Genomic DNA, 11,934 nt, shown 5'->3' on the forward strand with positions numbered 1-11,934 from the left:
GTACTTCTGAAGTTTGAGACACTAATGCAACTACTAACCTAGAACATAAAGAAAAGCTTTTGCAAAAAATGTGACGCAAGTACCTGACCTTTGGTATTAAAAATTCGCAGACTTCAATCAAGTTAGGCATCCCAAAGAAACAAAATTCCTTCAATGCCTCAACCATGTAGAGGCACATCTCAAATTAACCTTGAAAACAGAGCATATGAAAAGATTGTGCTCCCTTGTTCAACTTTGCTATATGTAGACCCTCTTTGCAAGCTGCGTGGGTGAGTTAAGAAAAAATCTTAAAATAATTCTGCTACCTGTAAACTGGACATTGGTTGTTTGAATTACATACCGCACTATGTACTAGTTGCTGTACAGACATTTTTTGCCAAACGTTTGAGCATTAACACTGTTTACTTTGTGTTTGAGGATAGACATCCTTTAAAAGAGATTTCACGATTTGCTAGAAAGCTTTTGCAGATCAGTGCTTTCAAAAACTGTTGTGCTATTTGGGCATGGTCACCCACAAGACCTCTTTGTTCAGCTTCATGTCTTCTCCAATAGCCATTCAATACAATACTAACTTGCCCTAATACCAAATGCTCAAATAAAGTGCGTGATTATGCTCTCCGATACTCTTTCTTTTTCTTGTCTACCTGTGTGAAGTACTATTGCAGCCTCAAATGCTGCCTCAGTAACATTCCTCTGGTTCTTGTTCGCATTCATGTAATGCAGACATCATGGCTAACACTGTTCTTAATCCATATTTCGTGATCTGGAGGCTGGGAAGAAGTCACCCTAAACAACCATTTTGAAGAAGCATGTGTGAAGCAGTGTTTGTGACAGGGCATCTGGGCTAAGGGGATGTTGGTATGATAGAGGCCAGTTAGAGACCGCTTTTTATTGCCCTTCAGATGCACTTCAGATGCACTGTAGGGAATGTGTGCCATGTGCCATCAGTTAGTGCCCATGCATAGGTGTTCTGGTCCAGGTGAATCTCTGTCAACCAACCAGTTTCAAGCTCTTTCTGTCAGTGCGTAGCTTTCTTACAAATAGAACATAAGAGGGAGAACCAATGATTCCAAGTAGAAGAACCACTGATACAAATTAAACCGATTGAAACCCTGTAGAGGTAAGAGCAAGTTCATTCTGTTCGTCCTAAACATCTTGCAAGGACGCCACCACTGATCAAACCTAGCCTGCCACCATTTGCTTACAGGTTGCAATTGAGCATACCTCCTTTTGTGGCTTATCTTTCATCATCTGTCTCACTGTGGCAACATCGTCCCACCTACCGGCTCCAGCATAAAGGTGTGATAACAACACATATGGGGAGGTATAATCCGAATCTGAGTTGAAAACATGTCCAGCAGCACGTATACCCCTCTCTACATCCAAATGTTTCTTGCATGCACCAAGCAAGGTTGTCCACGATGTAGCATCAGGTTGGAATGGCATGCTTTCGATCAAACCCTCCCCGTCTTCCAGCCGACCAGCCCGCACAAGGAGGTCAAGCATGCAGTTGTAATGATCCAGAGTTGGTCTAATACCATAATGTTGACACATGGAAGAGAAGAACTGTCGGCCCTCGTCCACCAGGCCAGCATAGCTGCAGGCAGAAAGGATGCTGGAGAAAGTGAATTGGTCTGGTATGATACCTCCAACTTGCATTTGCTGGAAGAGTTGCATTGATATTTTGCCCTGCCCATGTTGGGCATGTGCTCCAATAATGCAATTCCACGATATGACATTTCGCTCGAGCATGATATCAAACACTCTGTGCGCATCCTCCAAACTGCCACACTTGCTGTACATATTAACAAGGGCAGTCCCCAAAACCAAATCTGACTCCAACGCCATAGCTGTGATGCGTTTATGCATCTGCTTGCCTTCATATAGGACCGCATGGCTTGCACACATGTCAAGAATGATAACGAAGCTGACCTTATCTGGCATCACACCTTCTATCTCCATTTGTTCAAACAGCTGGAGTGCCTGCTTGCCCTGCTTGTGCTCCGCATATGCTGCAATTAAAGCAGTCCATGACAATATATCCCGCCTGGGCATGTCCGGAAAAACACTCCGTGCCTCCTTTAGATAGCCACATTTCCCATACATGTTAACAAGGGCAGTAGAAACATCAGCGTCAAGCTCAAATTCACTTCCCACAATGCAACTATGAGTCTGCTTGCCTTGACAAAGGGCTGATTGGCTTGCACAGGCCTCAAGCATGCTGACAATCGTCACCTTGTCTGGAATCACGCTTTCCATAAGCATTTGTTGAAAATGTTCAAGTGCTGCCTGTCCCTGACCACGCTGGGACAATACTGTAATTATTACAGTCCACAATACGACATCACGTTCTGCCATCAGTTCAAACATTTTCAGTGCCTCTTGTAGACTACCGCATTTACCATACATATTTACAAGAGCATTGCCTATTGCAATATCTGGCATGAACCCACTGCCTGCAATAGAAGCATGCATCAACTTCCCTTCAGCCAAACCTCCTTGACTTGCACATGCATCGAGGATGCTGACCACAGTCACTTTGTTTGCGACCACACATTCCAGCTGCATTTGATGAAACAACTGCACGGCATCCTTGGCCTGCCCATGCTCGCCATGTACTGCAATCATAACACTCCAAGAGATGACATCTCGCATGGTCAAGTTGTGGAAAGCCTTGCTTGCCTCCTCCAAACTGCCACATTTTCCGTACATGTGGACAAGAGCAGTTCCCACAACAACATCTGACGCAAAACCCATGTCCAGTAAGAGGGCGTGTACCTGCCTGCCATCAGCGTGGCCCATAGGGTTGGCACATGCATCCATGATGCTGAGAACTGTAACTTTGTCCGGAAGGACACCTTCCAGCTGCATCTGTGCAAAAAACCGTATAGCAACCTTGCACAGCCTGTGCTCAGTGTATGCTGCAATCACGGCATTCCAAGTGACCACATTCCTCCTTGGCATGTTGTCAAAGATCTTCTTGGCATCCTCCAGACTACAGCACTTGCCATACATATTGACCAACGCAGTCCCCACAACTACGTCTGGCAAAACGCCACTGCCCACAATGCGGGCGTGCATCCGTTGGCCTTCGGGTAAACCTGCCTGGCTGGCAAACATGGATAGAATGGTGACAAACGTGGCCTTATCTGGAACGTTGCCTTCGAAAGACATCTGTTGAAATGAATAAAGGGCCCCTTGCTCCTGCGCGTTCTGGACGTACATGCCAATGACGATAGCCCACGAAAACACGTTCCTTTCGCGTATATGAGCGAAAAGAGCACAAGCATCCACAGTAGCACCACACTTCCCATACATATATACGAGCAGGTTACCTAATAATCGGTCATGCTCGTGTCCACTGCGGATGATGAGAGAGTGGACGAACTTGCCCTGCGCCAGAGCTTTAGCGTGCGCAAATTCTCGCAAGAGAGAGGTAAAAGTGGCGGCATCAAGCTCTATGCTGGCGGAGACCAGCTGATCCAAGGTAACCATCTGATCAATTGAGCGAGTATGGAAGACCCCGAGTTGTGAGATGGGATTTGGGAAAATTCGGAGAGGACGGAAGAATGTTCGGCCATGGCTACTGTTAAGCTCATGTAAAACTGATCGCGAAACGTTACCCAGCAACGATCTTTGTATGGCATAGACCCTGCTGCCCATGCACGCCCCATAAACCACAGTCCTTGCCTGGTGCTCTTCTGTATGCAGTGGGGAATGGTTCTTGGGAGTCCCATTCCACCGCACACACGAGCATGTTCACCCGCTAAAGGTAGCTTTGCCTTTATACACAGCCACAGCTTTGCATTTGGGTTCACGCGTGGAGGTTTTGGAGGGAAAACCTGGTTGGTGCTTGATCCGTTCGGTTTTTGCCGATGAAAGTGGTACTTGAGTTGGGTTAAGAACGTCATGAGAAAGTTTGGTTCCTCTTGAGTAGGGGCCACGTCAAGGATAGCTTGGTTGCAAACCTCAGCTCCCTCTCTAAGGCTGGGTTCCCACCACCCCCCCCCCCGCCATTCAAGGCACTATGAAGAAGAGCTGCCATCGTAGTTGTACCCAACAGGAGGGAGAGCCCCGACATTAACATAAAAGATTTGTGTTCGGCCCATGAAGGTTGCCCATTCCATGGACCAATTTGAGGTTGCTTTTGGCATAGTAATTCATTGTTATTTTGCTTTGGCTCACATTCAAAAGTGACTCACCATTTTATTGCAATCCTAAGGTAACCTCTAGTTGTAGTACCATTAGTGGGAGTAATTTGGGTTGCAAAGGGGGAGGGGAACCTTTTGGATCCCATACTCCTCCAACTACTACATGATTGGTCCATTCCATCTCCTCCAACCGCCCCAGCAATCAAAAATTGGTGATGCAACGCTCATATGAACCATCACACCCTGCGGCGGCCATCCTCCAATTCTATTTCCTCGTCCATGTGCAAGTGGGTGGTCTGAACCCACCCTAAGGGCGGTTAGCCCGCCCAATGTTGGGCAGGGGCGTTTGCCGACGTGTCCGCCATGCAAAGGCACTTGATTTGCCCTACCAAAGGGGGGGCATCCAAGTTCATGGGCAGCCACTAGCCATACACCATTGCCATAAATGAGCTTCTGTTTTTCTTTATTAGCATTTCCTCCTAAGAGGGAGTGCTGTAGTGGGGGATTGAAACTCTTTTGTGAATTTTCACTTGTACTTTTTAACAAAATTAACTAAATTGTGTTTTTCAAATTGCCCTTTATGCAGATAATCCTTAAAATTTTGCCTTTTAATAGCTTTAAAAGATTGTTTGCTTTCTCTTTTACATCTAAAAACCCTTGCTTTAACACTATACTAGAAGGCAATGCCTACGGGCACTTGTCCACTCTTGTTGTATGCTGCTCCCAAACCCAAAACAAAACACCCCAATAAACCATCTTAGCCACATCCAAAAGTAGAGATGAACTAGGTTGGCCTTCTCAAATAGTGGTGACAACCAAAGAGGACCAAGAGCAACATCTGAGTATGGAGATGAAGCAAGTCAGCTAGTGAAAAAGGGTAGTGACCCAGAGGACCAAGGGATCATTTGAATGGGAAAGAGAAATGGGTCAACTAGCCACCATGATGAATGGCAAAAATAGGGACCAAGCCTAAGAGGGTTGGGGGATGGTGCAAGGAGAGGAGGGGTGGCATTGAGCCTAAGCAACCTCACTCAAGAGTGACAAATGTTGAGATATCGAGCTCCACTCGTGATATGCCAAGGTGACCGTTGTGCATTTATGTCACCGACTTGTTAGCTGCAGATGCGGTTGGTACACCGCCCACGAATAATAGCTGGATGACAGCTATCCTTATCTACTCTAGTTTGTGGCTCAGTTAGTATGCCACCTTAGTTAGCTGAGTTTGGTTTGAGACCCACATATAGGGTTCTTCTATTTCTTTGTACTTGAGTTCTTTTGGCTTTCACAACTAAGAAGAGGAAAACTGTTTTCAGCCTCCACCTGTGTGTGTATTCCCCCATTGTGTATGTGAGAAAGCAGCAAGTGAGACTCCTTCCCTCTCTCCCACTATCTTCACATGGTATCAGAGCCTGGTTCGTGGTAAGGAGCTCAAGAAAGCAAACCAAGTTCGCGGTGTCCTGGTAAGAGGACCAGTGTTGCTTTCCTTTTTCGAGTTTGGAAGCAAATCTCTGTAGGTAGCACAGCCGGAAGTGCAAGAGTGCATTGTCTCAGATTGAGACGCCCTTCGCAGTGTGGCGAGAGGGCAGTATATGCTACGAGAGATGGCAAAGCCCTTGGTGACTTTATTTTTCTGATTCGAGGCCATTTCGGGGCCGTTTTGAAGGCAGAAGTTCTTCGCAGGGACTCAGAAAAAGGCCCTGTTTTTGCTATGCGACCACTACTCTGCAGGTCAGTGAAAAGTTGCCACAGAAATTGCATCGTATGCCTATGCATAGAGATATTGGGAGTTGCAGAATCATCCTTGTTTCCTATTGATGCAAAATCATCACTAGAAAGTGACTGTGTGGTCAAATACCACTTTCGTCAGTTTTGCAGATCTGCCCCTGTGAGACAAAAGCTGTGTTTTTTGCAGTGACATAATATTTTGCAGTGTTCTGTAATGGCGTCTGATTCTCTCTCACAGATTGTCACTGAAAAGCTTGACAAGAACAACTTCCAGGCATGGAAGTTTAGAATGACGAATTTCCTTATGGGAAAAGGCTATTGGGAGTTCATTACAGGAAATAAAGAAGAACCAGTTCTTCCTAATGTTCCCAATCAACAGGAAATGCAGGCATTTAAAGGATGGCATGAGAGAGCCAGAAGAGTTATGTACTGGCTTTCTATCAGTATTTCGGATTCTATGATTGTGCATATTCAAGATGCAAGTACACCAAAGGAGGCATGGGATACTTTGGCAAAAATGTACAGCACAAACACGTAAGCAAGGAAAATGCAGCTCAAGCAGGAGTTGCACAATGTGCAGAGAGAAAATATGAGCATCAATGACTACCACATGAAGGTGAAGAAAATTGCAGATGCACTTGCTTCCATTGGGTCGCCAGTGGAAGATGATGATCTAGTTTCTGTGACCTTGAATGGTCTAGGAAAGGATTATGCATAGTTCCGGACATCCATTGCCGTCCGTGAAAAATTTCTTGATTTTGAGGAGTTGTTTGCTCTTCTAATTTCTGAAGAGCAGAGAAATGGTGGTGCATCTTCTTCGGGAGGAACTTCAAAAGAAACTGTCTTCTACTCAAATGCTGGAAGAGGTCGAGGCAGAGGTAGAGGAGGCCGATCCGGAGGCCGTGGTAGAAATCAGAATATGCAGCAAACTCAAGAAAACCAGTCCTTTGGAGGAGGACGTGGTAACTCTAGAGGCAGGGGGAGCCAAAGAGGCCGTGGTGGATGGCAGAGAGGCCAAAATGCAAATAGCAATGTTGAATGCTACTACTGTGGTAAAATGGGTCATATGGCTAAAGACTGCTACAAAAAGCAGAATGACATTATGAATGGAAAATTGCAACAAGGCAATTATGCATGTTCTAGTAGACAGGGCGATGACAGAAATGAGCATCTGTTTATGGTGCAGCACATGACCAATTCTGTAAGAAATGATGTGTGGTATGTTGACTCACGTGCGTCAAACCACATGACAGGTCATGCAGAATGGATGCAGGATGCAAGGAAAATGGAAAGACCAGGATTTGTGGAGAATGGTGATGATACTGCACATCCTATTGTGCAGATTGGTAAAATTCCTTTGTCTATGCAGGATGGGAAAAAGAAATACCTATCTGATGTATTTCATGTCCCGAACATCACCAAGAATCTGGTTTCTGTTGGTCAAATGGTTGAGCAGGGCTTGCAGGTCAGAATTAATCCTCATGGATGCTTTGTTGAGGATATGAAAAATAACGGTCGCTTGATAGCAAAAGGAAAGAAGGGCAGGATGTTTACATTGGATGCTGACATGCCTGAATTGAGTGCAGCAATGTTTGCACATGGGACCGGTGTTGTTGCAGATATTGATATCTGGCATAAACGCATTGGTCATGTTAATGTACAGCAACTTAAATCAATGCAGGCCCAAAATATTGTCACAGGATTGCCTAAATTCAAGGTTGCAGAAATGCATAAGGTCTATGAAGCCTGTCAATTTGGAAAACAGGCAAGGAAACCATTTCCTAGGCATGTTTAAGAGAGTAAGAAGCCATTGGAATTAATCCACTCTGATGTGTGGACTACTAAAGCTGCATCTATTGGAGGCTGTCATTATTTTGTCACTTTTATTGATGACTACAGAAGAAAAGTTTGGGTGCATTTTATGAAAAAGAAAAGTGAAGTGTTTGGGCATTTCAAAGCTTTTAAAGCTATTGCTGAAAAAGAAACAGGCCTGCAAATAAAATGCCTAAGGTCAGATGGAGGGGGAGAGTACCTCTCAAATGAGTTTGCAAGGTTCCTACAGGAGCATGGCATAAAGCAGCAATATTCATGCAGTCATACCCCACAGCAAAATGGACTTGCAGAAAGGAAAAACAGGCATATTGGAGAGGTATCTTGGGCCATGCTAAATGAAAAAGATCTACCAGATTATTATTGGGCTGAAGCAGTTGCTACAGCAGTGTACATAATGAACAGGACTCCCACTGTAGCAATACATGGCATGACGCCAGAGGAGATGTATACTGGTAGGAAACCAGATATTTCTCATTTGAAAATTTTTGGTTGCATTGCCTATGTTCATGTGCCATATGAGTTGAGGTCCAAGTTGGATCCAAAAGCTGAGAAGTGCATCTTTATTGGTTATTCTCTGCAGCAGAAAGGGTATAGATGCTATAACCCTTCTACTCGTAAGTTTACAGTGATTAGAGATGTTGTTTTTGATGAGATGAGCAGCTGGTATAAACCAGTAAATGTGATGATTGATGTAGATGCACAAAATGGTAATGCTACACAGAATTCACAGTAGCAATCACAAAATATCAGTGGACCTGCAGTGTCCTCTAGCAGTGGTTCACATACTTTCCCATGGACAGGTAGATTGAGGTCAAGAGAATCTCCTCAAAGCAATGCAGATAGTGGTACGCAGGTATCACGAAAAGGAAAAGAGAAGGTAGATCAGCCCATGTTTGATGTGAATGCAGGTCACTCTTATGTGGATGGTGAATCTAGTGGCTCTAAACATAGCATTGATGATGAGTTGGGTATTCCTTCTGTTGTTACACCTGGAGTAAGGAAGACTAGGGATGTTTTGAGAGCACCTGGAAGTGAGCCTATTTTGCGCAGGTCTACCAGAGCTAGATATCCAGTGGATAGGCTGAAATATGATGGATTTACAGCCATTCACTATGCCTATATGGTCAAAGTGATAAATGATGAGCAACTATGAATCAATTTATTTCAAATGTATCCTTTTGCAATACAAGAGATAGGCTTCTTATATAGAGAGATTTTTTAATAGTCAACACTTATGGGATCCTTTGATCCACATCTCTCCTTGTGGATGTCCTCGATCCACATCTTCACATCATGTAGTCCACATCCTAGGGTGGCTACTTTAATACATCCCTATACCATACCTTAGACTCTAATTACATGCACATGGCAACGTATCTCAACAAAGGGCACAAAGATGAAAGAGAGCAAGGAAGCTAAAAGTGGATGATTGCTTAGATTAAGTAAAGTGACCGATGGTGTTCACATCCACAAGATATGATAATTACAACACCCATAACTCTCATGGAACTATGCATACTAAGCATTAACTAGCATGGGAGCAAAACCTTCACTAGCTAGAGTAAAATGTGCCCCGGCTCTATACGTATATGACCCAATACTCCCGTAATATCATATCTTACAGACCTCCCTAGAGACATGTCATGATGAAGTATAAGAGAAATGTTACATCAATCACCAAAAGGTTGTAAGTTCAAAACCTTGCGAAAGCCTTCAAATTTCTCATGAGGCAATGCCTTGGTGAGTATATCTGCCACATTATCATGTGTAGGCACATAGATCATGTTGATCTCTAGGCAAACAATCTCTCCTTGACATACTGATAGTGTACCTCAATGTGCTTTATGTGAGCATGGAAGATAGGATTCTTTGCAAGTGCCAAAGCACTTTGATTCTCAGTGAAGATAGAGGTAATGGATGGGTGTTGTTGATTAGGTTCATACACACAATTACGTGCCGATTATGGTTAGGACTAGCAACATGGAGTTAGGCACATAGCAAGGGTATCTTTATTTATGAGCAGCAAGTGAACATCGAGAAGAATGTTGGGAACTTGGCCACCTGTATCTGTGTAGGGAGAATTCTTGTTGCATGCTCCATTTTTGGGAAATCTTTATGCACGTGTAGCCTTCTGGCATGATGCAGGTTTCCAACGATGCATTAATGGGAAGAAGTTCTTGGCTCCAACCCCGTTGTGCATAGATGCGTTCCCTATTAACGCTTAGGTGATCACCCCTTTCTTTTGAGTTTTACTATTGGGGGAGTTTTATCGTCAATATTTGGTGACCACAATGTTGTCTAGCAAACCTTCCTTTTTGTCCTGAGGACCAACAATGCAATGAAGGACTTGGCAAAGGCATGCCAGAGTACAATGATCCTACGAACCTATGCAAAGCTGGAGGAGAAACTTTGAGAGAAGCAGTTGCTCTTGCAATCAGGCTTCCAATTTAAGAGCGCCATCGTTTGACCTATCTTTGAATCGATTGAGGTTTGTAGATGCCAACACAAAAGACACACCCTCGAAAAGTTTTTAGGCTCCAACGACTTGCACTAAAGGCAATGGTGAGAATCATAATGTTCAGGATGGCAGAAATGAGAGCAACCCTACTAGAGACAAGTAAGTCTCTAAGGAGGGTGGTTTTGGGTTTTCTATCCAACAATGGAAAGTGTTATCATGCTCAGGAGCTTTATGTACTATGCAAGTAAGTCACTAAGGTTAGTGTTGGGTTTTCTATCCAACCACAAAAGTGTTGTCATGCTCATTGACAGAAGCATTGAACCAGTTATCCAAACTTTCTAGTAGTTGGAAGCATGGAGGAAGTGGACCATAACAAAGAAAGGAGTTAGAATTTTGTAAAGGCACTTACAATTAGGTCCACCAGGCATTATGCTAATGAGGAGATTGACAACCAAGACTATCAGTTAGCACCAGTTGTGGTATTATCGATAGGAGATCCTTGTGTGATGTGGATGACAACACCCTCATGTCCGACCTTCTAGCATTCCAGTTAGTTTAGAAGTCTTGGTGTCTAATCATGATATTCAATGCTCCAAGTGATATCCAATGTCCAATATCAATGCGACAATGAGACTACAACTCACAAGATATCCTACCCAAAGCCATCTTTTCGACATTATCCTAGGTTGCAACAATTCCACCCCGCCATCTCTGAATTTAGGATCCTAACGAGAAATAGGCATGGCACGATTTCCTCTATCCAAGTGATGAGTGGTCATTGCTCAAGTTTCCCATTCCCTTTTTGATCTGCAAATAAGGAACATGTTCATTGGGCTAAGAGTTGCTTATAAATCCCAAAGATGATATGGAGCTACTCATAAATCCAACTCTATACTTCTATAACATGTGGCAAGGCATGGTTTTCACCTATCTAGTGATGCAAGAATGAGCAACGGGTGCTTAGCTTTGTCACAGGGTGTGTGGTATGGCATACGTGATTTTTGCTAAGAGTGCACTATGGCGATGACTCTATCCTATCTACCTAAAAGCCTCTTATGCTTTGGTATTTTTCAAGATCTGTGACAAAGCACACATTGTCTCTTAATGAGTGACTGATGCTCAGATTCTTTTATCTATTGTTGTGCACTAATGCACAACTTCAATTGATATTGAGTTGCCTATAAATCCCAACAATGGAATAGAGCTACTTGTAAATCCAAAGAATTTTCCTCTTGTGCAATTCATGCATGTCTCTCTATTCTAGAAGGTGCCTCGATGCACATAAATTTTATTATCATGTAACCCCTCACATTCTTTTTCTCCTCCCTCAATCCATTTGGATGTTCATCAGTCTAGCAGTTCGACACTCCATTATTGGAGCTCCAATTCGTTGGACGGTCAGTCATACATCATCCATCCTTCATTGGTTGTTGGTCCATCAGTCCATTAATCCATCAATTTCAACACTCTTGACTCTGTTTTGCACAGTGACTTTTTGATTAGCAGCAAAGTTTGGATTCCATGAATTTCATCTTCCTAAATTGTACTATTAAGGCATGTTCTCTATTTTTGTGTGAACAAGGCACAAGTTTTCTCCAAGTTGCCTGACCATGCTTATGTCTTCTAATCGTGCCGCGATGCATAATTTTCCCCTTTCGTTGTGAGGAGGATGCACACTATCTAGTAGCTTCCATGAATTGTGATATTTATGTGCGATTGATGCACATGATTCTTTATAATATGTTTGACGAGGCACATGCTTTTTGT

At 43.7% G+C, this 11,934-nt stretch overlaps 1 protein-coding gene across 1 annotated transcript; it reads right to left on the bottom strand.

Moving 5' to 3' along the window:
- Positions 1-291: 291 nt before the first annotated feature.
- Positions 292-3,748, bottom strand: LOC147903329 (pentatricopeptide repeat-containing protein At5g39350-like). Its single transcript, XM_087373085.1, has one exon. It carries the CDS (start codon positions 3,661-3,663, stop codon positions 1,183-1,185), a length of 2,481 nt encoding a protein of 826 aa, XP_087229211.1. The 5' UTR covers positions 3,664-3,748; the 3' UTR covers positions 292-1,182.
- Between the last annotated feature and the right edge of the window lie 8,186 nt (positions 3,749-11,934).

This window comes from Dipteris shenzhenensis, chromosome 3 (assembly GCF_047967505.1).
Source record: "Dipteris shenzhenensis isolate YYH24624 ecotype China chromosome 3, Dip_SZ_1.0, whole genome shotgun sequence".
NCBI lineage: Eukaryota > Viridiplantae > Streptophyta > Polypodiopsida > Gleicheniales > Dipteridaceae > Dipteris > Dipteris shenzhenensis.

Coding starts and splice junctions, on each gene's coding strand:
- LOC147903329 (XM_087373085.1), bottom strand. CDS start 3,663: ATGGGCAGCAGGGTCTATGCCATACAAAGATCGTTGCTGGGTAACGTT.